This window comes from Tamandua tetradactyla, chromosome 25 (genome assembly GCF_023851605.1).
Source record: "Tamandua tetradactyla isolate mTamTet1 chromosome 25, mTamTet1.pri, whole genome shotgun sequence".
Lineage (NCBI taxonomy): Eukaryota > Metazoa > Chordata > Mammalia > Pilosa > Myrmecophagidae > Tamandua > Tamandua tetradactyla.
The window spans coordinates 14036083-14058360 of record NC_135351.1 but is presented as its reverse complement, the minus strand read 5'-3'; the positions used below and the strand labels follow the sequence as shown (position 1 = coordinate 14058360).

At 38.2% G+C, this 22278-nt stretch overlaps 1 protein-coding gene across 3 annotated transcripts in view; it reads left to right on the top strand.

The window, feature by feature from the left end:
- Positions 1 to 22278, top strand: part of ELOVL2 (ELOVL fatty acid elongase 2) — a 107637-nt gene that overhangs the window by 47697 nt on the left and 37662 nt on the right. For 2 of the 3 annotated variants that reach the window (XM_077143605.1, XM_077143604.1), the window contains exon 2: positions 19970 to 20033. In XM_077143605.1, the coding sequence (XP_076999720.1) occupies positions 19970 to 20033 (64 nt within the window). Of the gene's footprint in view, positions 1 to 17818; positions 17852 to 19969; positions 20034 to 22278 lie in introns of all 3 variants that reach the window. The other variant, XM_077143603.1, reaches the window with a different exon arrangement.

Below are 22278 nucleotides of genomic sequence, written 5' to 3'. Positions count from 1 at the left end.
AATGCAAATCGAAACCACAGTGTGATACCATTTCTAGCCCACTAGAATGACTAATGTTAAAAACAAAGATTACAAATTTCACAGAGGTAGAGAACAGGAACATTCATTCTTTGCTGGCTGGAACATAAAATGCTGCAGCCATAGTGGAAGACAGTTTGGAGTTTCTCAGAAGTTAAACATGGGATTACCATATGACACAATAGTCCAACTTCTAGGTATGTACCCCAGAGAATGGAAAGCGTGAACGGATATTTTCACCCCAATGTTCATAATGCTATCATTCACAATTGCCAAAAGATGGAAGTAACCCAAGTACCCATCAACTAATGAATGGATAAACATAATGTGGTATATATACACAATGAAATATTATTCACCTGTAAAAAGGAATGAATTTTTGATACATGCAACATCATGGATGAACTTTGAAGACATCTTGTTGGTGTTTTTGTATCTGGTTAGTTTGAAATATAATATGAATAAGTACTCTTTCCTGACTTGCTGTTATTTAACACTTCAAATTTAGTTGCTGTGAAATAGAAAAGAAAGTAAGAATTTGGATACCATGTCCGTTTTCCAGCAGTCTTTTTCGTGATGTACATGGTTTTTGCTCCACTACTGAATTCTAGTTTTTGCTCATTTTTTCAAGAGCAGTGAGGAAGGGAGTTGGTGGCAAGTAACTATTCTGATTGAATAAGTATCTTTAAGATGTTCTATAAAACACTTTAGGACAAATATCAAAATCTTGAATCTCTGGGTTTTTATGCAATATAATACCCTTGGTAGATATGGTAGATTGAATCATGTACTCCAATGAAAGACATATTCTTAATCAGTGTAACTGTGGGTATGAACCTATTGTAAATGTTACCTTTTGAAGATGTTATTTTTAGTTAAGGTGTGGCCAAATTGAATCATGGTGACTTTAATCCATATGACCGGAGGCCTTATAAGAAGAAGAAAATTCAAATGTTGTCAGTCAAACGAAACCAGAAACCAGTAGAAGTCAGAGAAAGCTACATGAAGAAGTCAGAAGTCAGTAGAAACCAGAAAAGCAGACACAAGGAGATAGAGATTGTTGTGTGATGTGGGGTTACTATCACCACAACACAACAGGCTTTGTGTTTATTTATATAATAGAGAAATTCTGCATGACCTTGCATACATCTTGATGTTAAACTTCTGACCCTCAAAACCATGAAATAATATATGCTTATCATTTAAACCACTGTGTTGTGTGTCATTTATCATAGTAGCTGTGGCAACTAAAACAGTAAGCAAATATTTAAAATTTTAAAATGCCAAAAACATAAAGGAAGGAGGAAAGGAAAGAATAGAAGAAAGGAGGAGAGGAAAGGGAAGAAGAAAGCAAGGGAAGAAAGAAGTAAAGTGGAATAAAGCAAATAAAGAAATGGAGGAAGGAAGGAAAAAATAAAGAAAAGAAGGGAAGAAGAGAAGGAATAAGGAAAGTAGGGGAAGAGAAAAAAACAAAAGGGAAGGAAGAAGGAAAGGAAGAAAAGAAAAAAAGATTCTGGATGCTATTATTTGGAGATCAGAGAAAGCACAGGCAGAGTGTTTGTCATAGGGGTTCCTTTCTGCTTTGCGTCTCTCAGCTCAGCTCCTATAGGATGGCCCTTAGTCAAGGTGATAACAGTTCTGATTGCTAGGCTGCCTTTGCCAAAAAAAAAGGCCATCAAAGTGTTCAGAATGAGGCAGTCCACAAGGTGATCAGAGAGCTCACACCTTGAAGAACAGACCAAAGAACAGTCCCATTTGAGAAGCTCCTGATTTATGTTGAGCACTAGCTGATGCAGTTAGGGCAAGGTGGGAATCTTGATTAGCATCATGGTGGCAAAGAAGTAGAAAAGTCTTTGCTGGTTCTCCTGTTTCCCAAGTACCCCCAGAAAATGGTAGCTGAGGCAAAAGTGAATGATGATCCAATCCATCAACGCTGGGAGTGGTATATTACATAGCCAGGTAGGTTCTCTTGGTGCTCTGTAGGATCTGCTTCAGACAGGTCACCACTACCTTCAAGTTCTCCTACTGGCAGAAAAACAAAGAACAGGTGCAGGACGTCACCTTAGTATTAAGAATATTAATGGTGTATTTCTTCCTGACGGTGGGGCTGGCATGTTGTTAGAAATGATGGTGTGCTGGCAGTAACGGTGGATGTGATGAAGTCAGTGGGTGCTAGCTTGCTCTGGGGTACTTTGAGTTTTTTTAATTAGACAGGTACATTTCTGATGTATCTGGTGTATCATTGATTCTTTCTTGTAAATTTAGCATGAAGAAGATCATTTAGCATATCTTGTAGTGTAGTTCTGATGGCCACAGATTGTCTCACTTACCATATATGAAAATGTATTCATTTTGACCTTAGTTTTGAAGGATATTTTCATTGGATATAGAATTCTGGGTTTACGGTGTTTTGTTTTGCCTCCCTGTACAAAATGTGTCTTTTTTTTTTAGTTAGGGCTATGTTAAAGATTTTATCTTTTTTTTTTTTAACTTTTTTTATTGTATGGTATAACATATATACAAAGCAAAGAAATAAAAAAGCAATAGTTTTCAAAGCACTCTTCAACAGCTAGTTATAGGACAGATCCCAGAGTTTGTCATACGATCCTCTCATATTTTTCCTTCTAGCTGCTCCAGAATATAGGAGGCTAGAGGGCTTAAATATTTTTTTATCATCACAATCAACTTTTTTCCTCCTTTTTTTGTGAAAAATAACATATATACAAAAAAGCTATAAATTTCAAAGCACAGCACCACACAGTTAGTTGTAGAACATATTTCAGACTTTGACATGGGTTACAATTTCACAATTTTAGGTTTTTACTTCTAGCTGCTCTAAAATACTGGAGACTGAAAGAGATATCAATTTAATGATTCAGCATTCATATTCATTTGTTAAATCCTATCTTCTCTGTATAACTCCACCATCACCTTTGATCTTTCCATCCCTCTCTTTAGGGGTATTTGGGCTTTGGCTATTCTAAATTTTTTATATTGGAAGGGTCTGTCACTAATATGGGGTAGGGAGATGGAACTACCTGTTGTTCTGGAGAGGCTGGGCTAGGTTTCAGGACTTATCTGGACCAGGGACCCATCTCGAGGTTGTAGGTTTCTGGAAAGTTACTCTAGTAACCCTTGTGAAATCTTATATATTGCCTTAGGCGTTCTTTAGGATTGGCTGAAATGGTCCTGGTTGAGGGTTGGCAGGTTATGATAGATAGCAAGGTCTAAGTGAAGCTTGCATAAGAGCAACCTCCAGAGTAGCCTCTCAGTTCTATTTGAACTCTCTCTGCCATTAATACTTTATTATACTTCTTTTCCCCCTTTTGGTCAGGATGGAATTATTGATCCCATGATGCCATGTCTGGATTCATCCCTGGGAGTCGCCAGGGAAACTTTCACCCCTGGATGTCATGTCCCATGTAGGGGAGAAGACAATGATTTCACTTGCAGAGTTGGTGTTAGTAAGACTGAGGCCACATCTGAGCAACAAAAGAGGTCCTCCAGAAAAGGCATGCCTATAGGTAGTCTAAGCTTCTCCGCTACCTACCTAAGCTTCACAAGAGTAAGCTTCATGATCGAGGGCATGGCCTGTTGATTCGGGTGTCCCTAAAGTTTGACACAGTATCAGAGGATTCCATGATGGTAAGGTTTAATAGTTCCCAATTTTTCTTCTATCACCCAGGGGACTTTGCCAATACTTTTTGATTATCTGCTTAATATACTCTAGGATCTATCCAGGCATTACAATAATCTATACAGGATTAAAGGATAGGTTTCTTATCCTGTGCTCCCTGTTTTAAATACTCAAATGATCTATACAGATAGATTGGATTAGATTTTGCACCACAGAAAATTTCAGTACAGACCAAATAAAACTTTCTCCCATTGGTCTCAAAGAGTATGTGTGGTCCTAAAATATAGACACTGCCTTCCTTACCCCTATGTTCTGAATTACTTTAACCCCAAACTGTTTGGCTTCATTGCATATCAGGTTATATTTATAAAACAGCCTCTCAAAATCCAGAAGTAATAATCACTACTCCAGACTTAATGTGTCTGCTCCAAAAGCTTACAATGTAGGCCACTGTTTTCTTATAAGCATTTTCTAAAGGTGACCGTACCATTCTTGTTCTTTTTTTTCTGGCCTATTTTGTCTCACCAAATGTCCCACATATTCATTCACATCATTGCATGCCTCACTATTATGTTCCTTTTTGTAGCAGTACAACCTTCTTTCATAAGTATATACCATCATTCGCCAATCTCCTTCTCCGTCAGTGCATCCTTCAACTACCTACGTTCATCGGGCATTATGTAGAAGGCCCGAAGTCCACAGTCCATCAACATTCTCAATTTTAGATTATTTCATTGTTCCCAAGAGAAAGAAAACCAGTAAACACATCCTCGCCAAATAGGAAATTTAAACTTCCTCTTAACTCTTGTCGGTGCCCCCATTATTTACCTCTGCTGTTGCTGTGGTAGTGCTGATGATTTCCTTTTGAACATAGCTCATAGTATGCAATAGCAGTTTCCCCCTGTACCCTGGATTAAACACTCTTAATACAAGAATCATATCTTTGAAGTAATTCTTGCAAGAACTAATTCATATTTTTCGTGTTAATCAGTGGGACACGTAGGTGTATACAACTCCTTTCAATCTTGTTCATCTTTAATATGGTAATATTATGTACAGACCTACTAGAGAACCACCTTCACTCCCCTCTATTCCCTTACATTGGAGTTCAGCCTCACTATCTAATGGTTCACCCATCTCTAGCTCATATGTATCTCTAAGTCCCCTATATTCTGTATTATAAACCTATGATTTTATCTTTATGCTGGTCATAAAAGTGGACTCATATAGTATTTATCCTTTTGTGTCTGGCTAATTTCACTCATCTTTATGTCGTCAGGGCTCATCCATCTTGTCATGTGCTTCAGGATGTCATTTTGCCTTACTGCTGCATGCTATTCCATTGTATGTATATACCATATTTACTTGATCCACTCGTCTGTTGATGGGCATTTGGTTTGTTTCCATCTTTTGGCGATTGTGAATAATGCTGCTATGAACATCGGTGTGCAAATGTCTGTGTCACTGCTTTCAGCTCTTCTGGGTAAATACCAAGTAGTGCTGTTGCTGGATCATAGGGCAACTCGATATTCAGTTTCTTGAGGAAACTCCAGTCTTCCTGTCCATGTATAGTGGCTGCACCATTATACATTCCCACCAACAGTGCATGATTGTTCCAGTTTCTTCACATCTTCTCCGACATTTATTGTTTCCTGTTTGTTAAATGGCGGCCATTCTTACAGGTGTGAGGTGGTATCTCATTATAGTCTTGATCTGCATTTCCCCTAAAGCCAATGAAAATGAGCATCTCTTCATGTGCATTTGAGCCACCTGTATTTGCTCCTCAGAAAAATGCCTATTCATATCTTTAGCCCATTATAATTGGATTGTTTGTTCTTTTGTTGTTGAGTTGTATGATTTATTTGTATATGCAGGAAATCAAACCTTTGTCCAATATGTGATTTCCAAATATTTTCTCCCATTTACTTGGCTGCCTCTTCACCTTTTTGACAAAGTCTTTTGAGGTACTGTTCTAGTTTGCTAGCTGCCGGAATGCAATATACCAGAAACGGAATGGCTTTTAAAAGGGGAATTTAATAAGTTGCTAGTTTACAGTTCTAAGGCCGAGAAAATGTCCCAGTTAAAACAGGTCTACAGAAATGTCCAATCAAAGGCATCCAGGGAAAGATACCTTGGTTCAAGAAGACCGATGAAGTTCAGGGTTTCTCTCTCAAGTGAGAAGGCACATGGCGAACACAGTCAGGGCTTCTCTCTCAGCTGGAAGGGCACATGGTGAATACAGTGTCATCTACTAGCTTTCTCTCCTGGCTTCCTATTTCATGAAGCTCCCTGGGAGGCATTTTCCTTCTTCATCTCCAAAGGTCACTGGCTGGTGGACTCTCTGCTTTGTGGTGCTACAGCATTCTCTGCTCTCTCTGAGTCTCTCATTCTCCAAAATATTTCCTCTTTTGTAGGACTCCAATAAACCAGTCATGACCCACTCAAATGGGTGGAGACATGTCATCCCCTAATCCAGTTTAACAACCATTCTTGGCTAAATCACATCAACCAGGGAGATGATCTCATTACAGTTTCAAATATACAGTATTGAATAGGGATTATTCTACCTTTATGAAATGGGATTTATATTAAAACATGGCTTTTCTTAGGGGGCATACTTCCTTTCAAACCAGCACAGGTGCAGAAGCATTTTATTATTTATTTATTTATTTTGCATTGGCAGACACCAGGAATTGAATCCGGGTCTCTGGCATAGCAGGTGAGAACTCTGCCTGCTGAGCCACTGTGGCCCTCCCAGAAGCATTTGATTTTGAGGAGTTCCCATTTATCAATTTTTTCTTTTGTTGCTTTTGCTTTGGGTATGAAGTTTAGGAAGCTATCTCCTATTACTAGGTCTTGAAGATGTTTCCCTACATTTTCTTCTAGAAGTTTTATGATGCTGGTTCTTATATTTAGGTGTTTGATTCACTTTGAGTTAATTTTTGTGTAGGGTGTAAGATTGGGGTCCTCTTTTATTCTTTTGGCTATTGATATCCAGTTCTTCCATGCCCAGTTTTTGAAAAGACTATTTTGTTCCAGTTCAGAGAATTTGGGGGCCTTATCAAAAATCAGTTGACCAGAGATTTGTGGTCTATTTCTGCACTCTCCATTCTGTTCCATTGGTCAGTGCTTCTATCTTTGTGCTAGTGCCATGCTATTTTGACCACTGTGACTTTATAATAGGTTTTAAAGTCAGAGAGTATTAATCCTCCCACTTTGTTCTTTTTTTAGCATGCTTTAGCTATTTGGGGCTTCTTTCCCTTCCAGATGAATTTGGTAGTTAGTTTTTCCAAATCTACAAACAAGTAAGTTGTTGGAATTTTGATTGGTGCTGTGTTGAATCTGTAGATTGATTTGGGGAGAACTGACATCTTAACTATATATAGCCTTCCTGTCCATGAGCAGTGAATGGCTTTCCATCTATTTAGATATCCTTTGATTTCTTTTAGCAATGTTATGTAGTTTTCCATGTCAAGTCCTTTACATCCCTAGTTAAGTTCATTTCTGAGTACTCGATTATTTTAGGTGCTATTTTGAATGGAATTTTTTCCTTAACTGACTCCTCAGCTAGGTCACTGCTTGTGTATAGAAATGTTTCTGATTTTTGCACATTAATTTATATCCTACCACCTTGTTGAATTTATTTATTAGCCCAAGTAACTTGGTTGTAGATTTCTCAGGATCTTCCAAGTATGGTATCATATCATCTGCAAATAATGAGAACTTTACTTCTTCCTTTCCAATTTGGGTACGTTTTATTTCTTTGTCCTGCCTTATTGCTCTAGCTAGAACTTCTAACACAATGTTGAATAATAATGATGACAGTGGGCATCCTTGTCTTAGGGAGAAAGCTTTCAGTCTCTCTTCATTGAGTACGATGGTGGCTATCAGTTTTTCATATATTCCTTTTATCATATTGAGGTAGTTGCCTTTGATTCCTATCTTTTGGGGTGTTTTTATCAGAAAAGGGTGCTGAATTTTGTTGAATGCTTTTTCAGCATCAATTGAGATGATCGTGTGATTTTTCCCTTTCGATTTGTTAATGTGCTATATTACATTACTTGATTTTCTTGTGTTGAACCATCCTTGCATTCCTGGTATAAACCCTACTTAGTCATGGTGTATAATTCTTTTAATGTGCTGTTAGATTCGATTTGCTAATATTTTATTGAGAATTTTTGCATCTATGTTCATTAGAGAGATTGGCCTGTAGTTTTCCTTTCTTATAGCATCTTTACCCAGTTTTGGTATTAAAATGATATTAGCTTCATGAAATGAGTTAGGTAGAGTTCCTTTTTCCTCAGTTTTTTGGAAAAGTTTGAGCAGGATTGGTGTTAGTTCTTTCTGGAATGTTTGATAAAATTCCCCTGTGAAGCCATCTGGCCCTGCGCTTTTCTTTGTAGGAAGATTTTTTTTTTTTTTTTTTGAGTTGTGTGACTATATCTCAATGTAATGTAATGTATCATGTTTGTAGGAAGATTTTTGATGACTGATTGAATCTCTTTACTTGTGATTAGTATGTTGAGATCTTCTGTTTCTTCCTGAATCAGTGTAGCTTGTTTGCGTGTCTCCAGGAATTTGTCCATTTCATCTAAGTTGTCTAGTTTGTTGGCATATAGTTGTTCATAGTATCCTGTTATGACTTCTTTTATTTCTTCAGGGTCTGTGGTAACGCACCCCTTCTCATTTCTGATTTTGTTTATTTGCATCCTTTCTCTTTATTTCTTTGTCAGTCTTGCTAGTCACCCATCAATTTTATTTTCTCAAAGAACCAACTTTTGGTTTTATTAGTTCTTTTTATTGTTCTCCCATTCATTTATCTCTGGTTTAATCTTTGTTATTTCTCTTCTTCTATTTGCTTTGGGATTAGTTTGCTGTTCTTTCTCAAGTTTCTCCAGGTGTGCTGTTAAGTCTTCAATTTTTGCTCTTTCTTGTTTTTTAATATTGGCATTTAGGGCAATAAATTTCCCTCTCAGCACAGCCTTTGCCACATCTCCTAAGTTCTGATAAGTTGTATTCTCATTTCATTCATCTCCAGATAGCTACTGATTTTTCTAGCAATTTCTTCTTTGACCCACTGGATGTTTAAGTGTATGTTATTTAATATCCATATATTTGTGAATGTTCTCATTCTTTGGTGGTTTTTGAGTTCCAGCTTCATCCCATTGTGATCAGAAAAGTCCTTTGAATAATTTCTGTTTTTTAACTTATAAAGACCTGTTTTATGCCCCAGCATATGATCTATCCTGTAGAACGTTCCATGAGCACTAGAGAAGAATGTATATCCTTTTGCTTTGGGGTGCAATGACCTATACATGTCTGCTAGGTCTAATTGATTTATCAAGGTATTTAACTTCTCTATTTCTTTGTTGATCTTCTATCTGGTTCTATCTGTAGAGGAGAGTTGTGTATTGAAGTCTCCTACTGTTACTGTTGAAACATCTGTCGCTCCCTTTGGTCTTGCCAATGTCTGTCTTATGTACTTGGGAGCTCCTTGATTGGGAGCATAAACATTTATGACATATCTTCTTGGTGAATTAAGCCTTTAATTAGTATATGGTGTCCTTCTTTGTCTCTTATAATATCTTTACATTTAAAATCTATTTTGAGAAACGATACAGAAAGCGCCCAAAGCCACAACAGAGATAAAAAAGACAGCGTACCCCATCCTGGAACGGCTGGCTGGCTGAGAGAAGCAGCTCGGGTGAGATCGCCGAGGCGCGCGGGCCTTACCGGGCGGGGTGGCAAGCGGCCGGAGTTACTCCCTTCCCCCTTCCCGGGCCGGCTGGGAGAATTGGAGAGGTGGTCCCCTGAAACCAAGGCGACTGGCGCCCACACCACGCGCAGCCCCCGGACCAACTGAGAGAATTGGATCGGAAACCCCCAGGCCGCGGAGAACGGTGACCCCGTGACTCCTGGGGAACGTGCACTCTCTTGGGCGGGCCGCTGCCGCTGGCGCCCTCCCGCCACGCTTGTTGCCCAGGGCCGACTAGGAAATTCGGACAGGCTCTTTCCCTGGCTGCGGCGACCAGCAACCCTCCCTGCGTTCGGACACCCTCCCTGCGTTCGGACACCCTCCCTGCGTTCGGACCCCGGGCCGGCTCAAGCCGCTTCGGCTAGCGAACCCCCAGGACGGCGAGAGTTTTCCAAAGTTTAAGGTCCCACAGCACCTTTTACTGGTGGGACCCGCAGACAAACGTGTGCCACGAGCGCCACCTACTGGGCAGGATAAGAAAAACAGAACCCAGAGATTTCACAGAAAAATATTACAACCTTGCTGGGTCCAACACCAAGAGAAATCTGAATAAATGCCCAGACGCCAGCAGCAGAAGATAACTGTCCACGCTCAAAAGATTGAGAATATGGCTCAGTCAAAGGAACAAACCAATAGCTCAAATGAGACACAAGAGCTGAGACAACTAATGCTGAATATACGAACAGAAATGGAAAACCTCTTCAAAAATGAAATCGATAAATTGAGGGAGGACATGAAGAGGACATGGGCTGAACATAAAGAAGAAATAGAAAAACTGAAAAAACAAATCGCAGAACTTATGGAAGTGAAGGATAAAGTAGCAAACATAGAAAAAATAATGGATAGCTACAATGATAGATTTAAAGAGACAGAAGATAGAATTAGTGATTTGGAGGATGGAACATCTGAATTCCAAAAAGAAACAGAAACTATAGGGAAAAGAATGGAAAAATTTGAACAGGGTATCAGGGAACTCAAGGACAATATGAACCGCACAAATATACGTGTTGTGGGTGTCCCAGAAGGAGAAGAGAAGGGAAAAGGAGGAGAAAAACTAATGGAAGAAATTATCACTGAAAATTTCCCAACTCTTATGAAAGACCTAAAATTACAGATCCAAGAAGTGCAGCGCACCCCAAAGAGATTAGACCCAAATAGGCGTTCTCCAAGACACTTACTAGTTAGAATGTCAGAGGTCAAAGAGAAAGAGAAGATCTTGAAAGCAGCAAGAGAAAAACAATCCATTACATACAAGGGAAACCCAATAAGACTTTGTGTAGATTTCTCAGCAGAAACCATGGAAGCTAGAAGACAGTGGGATGATATATTTAAAATACTAAAAGAGAAAAACTGCCAACCAAGACTCCTATATCCAGCAAAATTATCCTTCAAAAATGAGGGAGAAATTAAAACATTCTCAGACAAAAAGTCACTGAAAGAATTTGTGACCAAGAGACCAGCTCTGCAAGAAATACTAAAGGGAGCACTAGAGTCAGATACAAAAAGACAGAAGAGAGAGATATGGAAAAGAGTGTAGAAAGAAGGAAAATCAGATATGATATATATAATACAAAAGGCAAAATGTTAGAGGAAAATATTATCCAAACAGTAATAACACTAAATGTCAATGGACTGAATTCCCCAATCAAAAGACATAGATTGGCAGAATGGATTAAAAAACAGGATCCTTCTATATGCTGTCTACAGGAAACACATCTTAGACCCAAAGATAAACATAGGTTGAAAGTGAAAGGTTGGGAAAAGATATTTCATGCAAATAACAACCAGAAAAGAGCAGGAGTGGCTATACTAATATCCAACAAATTAGACTTCAAATGTAAAACAGTTAAAAGAGACAAAGAAGGACACTATATACTAATAAAAGGAACAATTAAACAAGAAGACATAACAATCATAAATATTTACGCACCGAATCAGAATGCCCCAAAATACGTGAGGAATATACTGCAAACACTGAAAAGGGAAATAGACTCATATACCATAATAGTTGGAGACTTCAACTCACCACTCTCATCAAGGGACAGAACATCTAGACAGAGGATCAACAAAGAAATAGAGAATCTGAATATTACTATAAATGAACTAGACTTAAGAGACATTTATAGGACATTACATCCCACAACAGCAGGATACACCTTTTTCTCAAGTGCTCATGGATCATTCTCAAAGATAGACCATATGCTGGGTCACAAAGCAAGTCTTAACAAATTTAAAAAGATTGAAATCTTACACAACACTTTCTCGGACCATAAAGGAATGATGTTGGAAATCAATAATAGGCAGAGTGCCCACCAGAATGGCCATTATCAACAAAACAGAAAATGACAAGTGCTGGAGAGGATGCGGAGAAAGAGGCACACTTATCCACTGTTGGTGGGAATGTCAAAGGGTGCAACCACTGTGGAAGGCAGTTTGGCGGTTCCTCAAAAAGCTGAATATAGAATTGCCATACGACCCAGCAATACCATTGCTAGGTATCTACTCAAAAGACTTAAGGGCAAAGACACAAACGGACATTTGCACACCAATGTTTATAGCAGCATTATTTACAATTGCAAAGAGATGGAAACAGCCAAAATCTCCATCAACAGAAGAGTGGCTAAACAAACTGTGGTATATACATACGATGGAATATTATGCAGCTTTAAGACAAGATAAACTTATGAACCATGTAATAACATGGATGGACCTAGAGAATATTATGCTGAGTGAATCCAGCCAAAAACTAAAGGACAAATACTGTATGGTCCCACTGATGTGAACGGACATTCGAGAATAAACTTGAAATATGTCATTGGTAACAGAGTTCAGCAGGAGTTAGAAACAGGGTAAGACAATGGGTAATTGAAGCTGAAGGGATACAGACTGTGCAACAGGACTAGATACAAAAACTCAAAAATGGACAGCACAATAATACCTAATTGTAAAGTAATCATGTTAAAACACTGAATGAAGCTGCATCTGAGCTATAGGTTTTTGTTTTGTTTTGTTTTGTTTTGTTTTGATTTTACTATTATTACTTTTATTTTTTTCTCTATATTAACATTCTATATCTTTTTTGGTTATGTTGCTAGTTCTTCTAAACCAATGCAAATGTACTAAGAAATGATGATCATGCATCTATGTGATGATGTTAAGAATTAATGATTGCATGTGTAGAATGGTATGATCTCTAAATGTTGGGTTAATTTCTTTTTTTCCGTTAATTAAAAAAAAAAAAAAAGAGAAGGGATAATTGGAGATGAAGGGATACAGACTGTGCAACGGGACTGGATATAAAAACTCAGAAATGGACAGCACAATACTACCCAATTGTAATGCAATTATGTTAAAACACTGAATGAAGCTGCATGTGAGGTATAGGTTTTTTGTTTTTGTTTTTTTTGTTTTTTTTCTTTCTATTATTATTTTAATTCTTATTCTGTTGTCTTTTTATTTCTTTTTCTAAATTGATGCAAATGTACTAAGAAATGATGAATATGCAACTATGTGATGTTATTAAGAATTACTGATTGTACATGTAGATTGGAATGATTTCTAATTGTTTTGGTAATTCTTTTTTTAATTAATAAAAAAAAAAATGCAAAAAAAAATAAAATAAAATAAAAAAAAAAATAAAATCTATTTTGTCCAGCATCAGTATAGCTACTCCTGCTTTCTTTGGTTATAACTTGCATGGAAAATCTCTTTCCATCCTTTTACTTTCAATCTATTTGTATCCTTGTGTCTAAGATGAGTCTTCTGTAAGTAGCATTTAACCGGATTATGTTTCTTAATCCATTCTGCCACTCTGCATCTTTTAATTCGTAAGTTTAGTTCGTTAACATTCAGAGTTATTACTGAAAAGGTGTTTCTTGATTCCACCATCTTATCTATTTTATTTGTCAGATCTATATATTCTTTTTCCTCTTTCTCTTTATATTCTTTAAGTTACCCTTAGTGGTAAGCTTCAATTCTGTGCCCTCCTCCAGACCTCCCTCTCCTGTCTTTTATTTTCAACCGGCAGAACTCCTTTTACTATTTCTTGTAGGGCCAGTCTCTTGTTGACAAATTCTTTCAGGACTTCTTTGTCTGTGAGAACTTTAATTTCTCCCTCAGTTTTGAAGGACAGTTTGGCTGGGTACAGAATTCTTGGCTGGAAGTCATTCACTTTCAGGATCTTGAATATATCATACCACTGCCTTCTCGCCTCCAGGGTGCTAGTTAAGTAGTCTAACCTCAGTCTTACTAGGTTTCCCTTGTGTGTAGTAGATTATTTTTCTCTCGCCGTTTTCAGGATTTTCTGCTTCTCTTCAACATTTGACAGATTGATTAGTATGTGCCTTGGGGAAGGCCTATTTGGATTTATTCTGTTTGGAGTTCTTTGGGCTTCTTTGACTTGTATATTTATGTCCTTTATGAGGGTTGGGAAGTTTTCCCCCATTATATCCTCAACTACTCTTCCTAGCCCTTTATTCTTCTCTTCTCCTTCTGGGACACCAGTGATTCTTATACTTGAGTGCTTTGTTTTGTCTATTATTTTCCTGAGTTCCAGTTCAGTTTTTTCCATCTTTTTTGCCATTTGCTGTTTTGAGTCTTCAAAGTCAATTATCATGTCCTCTGTATCATTTATTCTTTCCTCTGTCTCCAAATCTGGTATTGTGTTTCTCTAGTATGTTTTTTATTTGGTCAACAGTCTTTAATCTCTGTGATATCCACTATTTTTCTATTTATTCTTTCAAATTCCTCTTTATACTCTTCTACTGTCTTCTTGATATCCTTTATGTCATTTGTTATCACACTTATTTTATAAGTAGAGTTGTATGAACATCTTTGATTAGTTGTTCCCATGTCTGTGTCTCCTCTGGTATTTCAATTTGGTCATTAGGCAGTGCTATATCTGTCTTAATTGTGATATGCTTGGTGATCTTCTGCTGTCTTTGTGGCATGTAAATATTTTGATTGATTTACTTTTGGAGTTGATTTCTTTCAGTAGTCTAAGGCCTTGTGTTTGTGGAATGGTTGGGTTGTACAGCAGGGAGCAGGGCACAGGGTGGGTACTCAGTGCAGTGATTTGTTTTCAGGGCAGGTATAGGTGCAGGTTGGGGATGTTATGCTGATACTTGTAAATATGGGTACCCAGCCTCCAGGGAGGATGCAGCTGTGTGGGTGCACCAGTCTGGGGGGCATAATCGTGGTGTGTGCGGGTCTAAGGCATGGGGCTCTTTGTGTGCATGTGTAGAGCTGTGGACATGGGGCCCTTTGTGTGCATGCATAGAGCTGTAGCAGCAGGTCAGCATTATGCCTTCATGGATTGGGGGCAGATGTGACCCGGCTGTATAGCTCGGCACTTTCTCAGAGCTGGGAAGTGAGACTGAGGGCCAAGCGCATGTGTGGTTCTAGGACTGCTGTAATATGTGGTTCCCAGAGCTGGATGATATGATGGGAGCCTGTGCACATGTAGGGGCCTGGGAGTGCTGTAAATGGATGTGCAGAGCTCGGGGTGTGGAGTGAGGCTGTGCAACACTGTGGGCAGAGGTTTGGGGTAGCCTAGGTATGGAGGTTAGTGCTCATAGCCTTTATGCAGTGTTGCTGAACAGGGAGATTGGGGTAGTCATTGGGAGGCATCCAGGAAAGGTAGATTGGGCTGCACTTGGGGTGGGGGTGGGGAGCAGGTATGTGCACTGGGATCTGGTGGGATGGGGGCACTTGCAGCCCGGGGAATGAAAGTGAGTCACAGGGTTTGGGTACACAGGGTGTGGGGTGAGTCACCAGTCACAGGGCTGTGCTGGTGAAGGTAGTGTACCCAAGGAATACAGCCTGGCTTACTTCCTAGTCCCGGGCTCCTCTCCGTGCACTCCCATAGGCTCCGTACCTCTGCACCATACTCTAGCTTTCTGCCTCTCAGTTCCTTGGCCTCTGCAATCAAGGCTGCCCTATGTGGTACAGAAGGCTCTCCCAGGTCAGCCACACTCCTGAATTGCCTCCTCAGTCGCCCTCTTGTCCCTTCTCTAACTTTTCTGTGGAGCAGGGCTAATCTTGAGCTACTCTATTCGGCCATCTTCCCGGAAGTCTCCTAACAATTTTATCTTTATCTTTGATTTTCTTGTGACATATATTTCAGGTGTACAATTTTAAAAGTTTTGATGTAGATATACACCTGTGAAGCCATTACCACAGTCAAGATAGTGACCATATCCATTACCCAAAAAAACTCTTCCTGTCCCTTTATGAACTCTCCCTCCCCTGCAGTTTCCAAGCACTGCTTTCTGTCTCTATAGATAAGCTTATATTTTCTAGAATTTCATATAATTGAAATCATACAGTATGCAGTCTTTTTTGTTTTTGTTTTGTTTTTTTTTTTGGTCTGGCTTCTTTCATGTAACATAGTAATTTTGGAATTCATCCATGTTACTATGTGTATATCTATAATTCATTCATTTATATTGCTGAGTAGAATTTTATTGTATGGCTAGTCCACAAATTGTTATCTGTTTACTTGTTGATGTTCATTTGGGTTTATCCAGTATTTAGCTATTACAAATAAAACATCTATCAACATTTGTGTGCAAGTCTTTGCAAAGACATATACTTTCTTTTCTCTTGGATAAGAACTTAGAAGTGGCATGACTAGATCATTGGGTAAATGAATGTTTATGTTTATGTTCAAACTGCCAAACTATTTTCCACGGTGGTTGTATCATTTTACATTCTTATACTCTCTGATAGGTAATCAGGGGTATGCAATTAAATAAGGCCCTCCTTACTTCCCATCTTTCCATCCTCCAACTGTTGCTATATTGGCATTGAATTCCAATCCATGGAACATGGGCTTTATTATGTGAGTGAAGTTAAATCACTCATGTTGTTCTGGAACTGGGATCAATGTTGTTTGGGCACAGAAATCTGTGGCTTGGAAAACCTACAGCATGTCCTGGAAGGAAGTTGTGGCCATGGGTAGGCATATTCCCCTAGCTCAAAGGAATTTTTTGTTCTGCGTGAAGGGATATGACCCAAGAAGGTCAGAGTAAGTTCTCAGGTCTCAGTTGCCAAGATCAAAGGATAGTACTGCTCCCCTTTCTTCTAATCTACCTAAATTCTAGCTACTTTTTACAGACTCATCTTGGAAAAGTTCAGCAGTTCCTTAAAAAAGTTAAACACAGAATTACCATAAAACCCAGCAGTTCCATTTCTAGGTATATGCCTTCAAAGAATTGAAAGCAGGGACTTGAACAGATATTTGTACACCAGTGCTTATGGCAGCATTAGTCACAATAACCAAAAGGTGGAAACAACCCAAGTGTCCATCAGCAGATGAATGGATAAACAAAATATGACATATCCATATCATGGAATTTTATTATTCATATGGAAAAAGGAATAAATTCCTGTGAGATGTCATAACATAGATAGACAGTACAACCTTGAAAACATTGTGCTGAGTGACACAAAAGGGCAAATATAGTATGTTTCCACTATATTTGAAATATATAATTTCAAAATATATAAATATATAATTTCCACTAATATGAAATATATAGAATAAGCAAATTTACTTTCTAGAGACAGAAAGTAAATTAGAAGTTACTTTCTAGAAACTAGGGGAAGAGGGTAGGGGGAGTTATTGCTTAATGGGCACAGTTTCTGTTTTAGGTTTGGTAGTGGATGTAGTACAATATTGTAAATGTAATTAATGTCACAGAATTAAATAAGTTCACATAAAAAAGGTTAAAATGGGAAACTTCATGTTACATATTACCACAACAAAAAATTTTAATTAAAAATATGTCAAAACACAGACACACATGCAAACCCATGTAACTTTCCACACCTATGATATCTTCTGTCTCTGTAGCAATTGAATATATCTCCTTCCTCCGAGTTGTATGCTATTTATCTTTCTCTATTTATGTGTTTCACTTTCCCAATTTGTCTATAAGCTTTTGAATCAAGCACTGTCCTTTCTTCCTCCATATGTTTAACAAAGTATTATGTACATAATAGCTGTTCAGAAATGTTGGCTGAATGAATGTAGTAGATGCACAGAATTTGTTGGTTTTTCTTAGCTCCTAGTTTATGGTTTCAGTTTTGAGAAACTGAATTTACATTACAGCATGCAACAATTATAGAACCTAGTGTTCAGCTACTAATTGCTTGCCCAGTTTCTATTCTGTCAGCATTTCTAATTATTCATCCTCAGTTGGGAAGCCTAACACCACCCAAACTCTCTGTACTTATGTTTAGATTTTAGTAATCTAGTATAAGTCTTGATTTGTCCTTTTGATCTCATCTCATCATTGTATTTTTAGAATAGATCCTTACTAACTATATAACCCAAAAAGAAAGAGGTAATTTTTATCAGATTCCTGATTTTCCCAGCAGTAAGTTTATATCTATCTGTCTTACAGGCTTCTAGAGACCCTGGCCATAAACATTTCCAAGTGAGTCAGCCTTCAGTTGTTTTGTATTTGCTAGTCCTTCTTTCTGGAATGTTCTTCCTTTCCTTCCTTCCTTCCTTCCTCCCTCCCTCCCTCCTTCCCTCTTTCTCTGTCTCAACAGTGTTGTAGAGTCTTTCAAAGCTCAGCAATGGCATCATCTCTTCCTGGAAACCTCCTGTTCTCCCCCTTCTAAATTAAAGTTTGTTCCTCTGTGCTTTTATAGAGCATCCCTAGAACCCTTGTTCTCATCATATTTAAAACTCTTGTACTATAATCACTGATTAAATTGTCTGTTATACTGTCTACACTGAAAACTATGTGAAGGCATGTCATGTTTCAACAACTAACATAGTGCTGGCACAAAATAATGTTCACATAATTTGTTAATAAATCAGTAAATTAATGAATGAAAGAATGGAATGCCCCCTTTTCATTCACCTTTCATCTCTTCTTATCCACCCCCCTCTTAAATGTCCTTTGCTCTCTTATTTTTCTTTTGTTTCTACTCTTCTTCCAATGTAACTGTATTTATACAAGATTAGCTTTACAATGTTAGAAAATAGATTTTGAAACTTAGCAAACTGAAAAGGTTTAAACATTTATAGGTGGATGTGGCAATTGAGGAAAGCTGTCACTGATATTTGTTATGAAATGGGGACATCAGTAAGGTTACCGTTTTTCTTTGCTCAAGAATGAGAGGCCTCTGGACAGATCTGCCCTGTTCTGATGGCAGCACAGATCAAATTTTAAAGTTTTGTTTAGCCCAGATACCTTAAAGAGATATTATGAAATAATGAAAAGAAAGTTTCTAATACACCTGCCAGCAGGAGTAGGTGCTAATAAATGTAGTCTCTAATCCCCATCCTCCTCCCCAACCTTCCCAAAGTTTCCAAAGATCTAACTTTCCTTGAAACTTCTCTTAGGATCAAAGTCAGGAATAGGTCCAGATAGTATTTTTCAGTCACCAAATGTACAGATCCTTTTCCGCATACCACTCAATCAATTCTTTTCTTTGGCACTTACTTCTTTAAGAGATAAATGCTTTTGGTGTTTGAACTGCACTCCAGCTCTCCGGTATAGAGCATATTCTGTATGAGCTTCCTGGAGGTCATGATACTGAGCTTACATTAGAGTCAAAGACAATCTGCTGGCCCAAAAATTCCATCAAGATTCTTTCCTAGGAGCATTGGGTAGTGTTCTGATTTTTCTTCCCTTTAGCTTGAGGAGGTATTCTAGACCAAGATCCTAAAGTTGTCCTTGTAGCGAGGTTAAGGAACACCTTACCAGGTATTTTGAGTGGTATAATAGCCAGATAAGCATTAATAGGTATTGAATGAAAAGGGAGTTGCCAACTTATCAACCTTAAGATTCTTAGCAATAATTTTCCAAGTCCCAAACCAAGTCCAATTAAGGTGGCAATAATCAATCTGGCATACCAGAGGGACACTATTTATTGTAATATTAAAAATTGTTTTAAAACATCAAAACAGAAAGATAAAGGCAAAAACAGCTTTGGGTGGTGCGATGGTGGCTCAGCAGCAGAATTCTTGCCTGCCATGCCAGAGACCCAGGTTCAATTCCCGGTGCCTGCCCATATTAAAAGAAAAAACAACTTTAATGCTCAATTTCTTTACTCAAAAGTAAATCCTCTTTAAAGCTTTGCATTCAGTTTTGCAAAATGCAATACAACTGAATATTCACTTAAAAATGCATTTATATCCTAAGGGTGTAGACTTTCGCTGTTGTTTACACACAGCTCCTGTTAATTTATAACAGTAGAAGTTGGTTATGGAACAGTTTATGCCTCAAAGAATTTTATAGATAAATGAATTTAAGGTCACTAACCCTTCAATGTTTAAATGTACTGAGCCATCTTTTCAGGACTCTTCTTGCTTAAGGAAATGTAAGAGGAATTGTTTCCTTCCAAATCTTTACTAGCTTAAGGAAGGTAAGGCTGCATTTACTGGTCCATTTTCTTTATGTCTAATTAGTTCAGTCAAAAGTTCTTTGAGCTGGGACTATGGGAGTTACTGTCAACTGCATGTTGTTGTTGGTGGTAGTTTGTTGGTTTGCTTTGAGAGTTTCCAAACACTTAATTCATTTTTTTCTTTTTATTTTCAGGAGCATCTAAAGACTGTTGATGATGAAATCAACGCTTTTTTGGACAATATGTTTGGACCTCGAGGTGAGTAGGCTACCTGAGGTCTTAATGTGTAAGGAACACTAAGAACACTGCCATTTAATTTCTATAATTATGCAATTTCTGCTGTCTTAAAAATAATATGGTATTTAACATTTAGAAACATAAGTTTCCTCACCTTTGATATACTTCTCCAAAAACTTACAGAAGGCCCCTATTTCTCCTCTTGCTCACCTTGTCCTTGGAGGAAAATGATCTGTAGAAAAGGAAGTAGTAATGAAATGAAATACAATACTTTCCTCTGGTGTTTTGTAGCTCTCCTTCTAAACTAACCTACTACTGGCTCACCTCTCATCCTTTACTTCTCCCTTCTCTTCTCTCTACCAGCATTCACATTACAGCTTCCTCATGTATAGCCGGATATGATATTTCTGTGCTTGCATATCTAGATAAATTCCTTTTAATATGTGTGACCTTTCTTTGCCCGGGCCATAAGGTTGAGTTCAGGAATTTCTCCATCATTCCTCCATCACTAGTCACTTAGACCATTCCAGTGGATTCCTAACTAGTCCCCTCTTTGTTCTCTTGTCCTCTTTCAATCATTTATCAGGTATCAGCCAGTATAATATTTCAAAAACCTAAAGCATATTGTATGACACTGTAGTTTAAAAATCATGTCTTCAGGCTTGCTCTTGCAAAGCTTATGTATGTAGTGGAGAAGCTTAGCCTACCTATTGGTATGCCTGTTACTTTTGGAAGAACCTCTTTTGTTGTTCACATGTGCCCTTTCTCTTTCTAAGCCCAACTCGGCAAGTGAAATCATTGCCCCCCCACCCCCAACACACACAAGGAACATGACATCCAGGGGTGAAAGTCTCCCTGGTGACATGAGAGATGACTCTCAGGGATGAGTCTGGCCCTGGCACTATGGGATCAAGAATGCCATCCTGACAAAAAGGGGGAAACAAGTGTAACAACTAAGGTATCAGTGGCTGAGAGAGTTAAAATAGAGTTGAGAGGCTACACTGGAGGTCACTCTTATGAAAGCGTCAGTTAGACATTGCTATCTACTATAATTTGCCAAACCCAATCAAAACCATTCTAGCCAATCCTAAAGAACACGTAGGGCATTATATAAGATTCTACAGAGGTTCCATGCACTAGGGTAATTTTTCAGAAACCTGCAACCTCCAGATGGGTCCCTGAAATGCAGAGGGGCCAGCCTCTCCAGAACATCAACTAATTCCATCCCCCTATCCCATATTGTTGACAGCCCCTCCCAACATGAAAAAGTTAGAATGGGCATAGCCCAAATACCCGTAAGACTATTAAGAGTGGGAAAAAGATCAAAGGTGGTGGTGCTGTTACACAGAGAAGGACGGGTTTAACAAGTGAGTATGATTACTGAATCATTACATTGATATTTCTTTCAGCCCCCGGTATCTTTGAGCAGGTAGAAGTAATAAACCTAAAATCATGAAATTATAACCCATGCCAAACTCTGGAATCTATTCTACAACTAATTGTTGTGATGTGCTTTGAAATTTAAAGATTTTTTTGTAAAATGTATTATTTTTCACAAAAAAGAAAAAAAAAATTCTCCTAGCTTCCAGTGTTTTGGAGCAGCTAGAAGGAAAAATCTGAAATAATGGAATGGTAACCCATAACAAACTCTGAAATCTGTTCTGTAACTACTTGTTAAAGTATACTTTGAAAATCTTTGCTTTTTTCTTTCTTTTCTTTGTATATATATTTAACAATAAAAAATGTTAAAAAATAAAACTCATCAATGTTTATCTAGGATAAAAACAGACTTTTTATCATGGATTACATACCCTTGTATTATCTAGCCCCAGTTATGTCTCCAACTCAAGTCACTGCCAGTCTTCCTCCTCCCTCTCTTTGATATGGCCACTCTTGACATCTTTCAGTTCTTCAGTTATGTAAAATTCTTGTATTTGCTGTGCCCTGAGCCTGGAATATACACCCCACCACCAGTGTTTCCTACCCTGTCCCAGTCCCCACTATAAATAGGAATTCTTATACTTTGTGTATCAACTTAAATGTTCCCTTCTCAGATAGGCTTTCCTTGATGTCCTATCTAAAGCAGGCTGTGGTGATATGAAGGTGTATGTTGCCCAGAAAAGCATGTTCTTAAACGTAATCCCCTCCTGTGGGTGTGAACCTCTTGTAAGGAGGACCTTTTGTTGAGATTACTTCACTTAAGATGTGACTCACCTCAATCAGAATGAGTCTTAATCCTATACTGGAATCCTTTATAAATGGAATG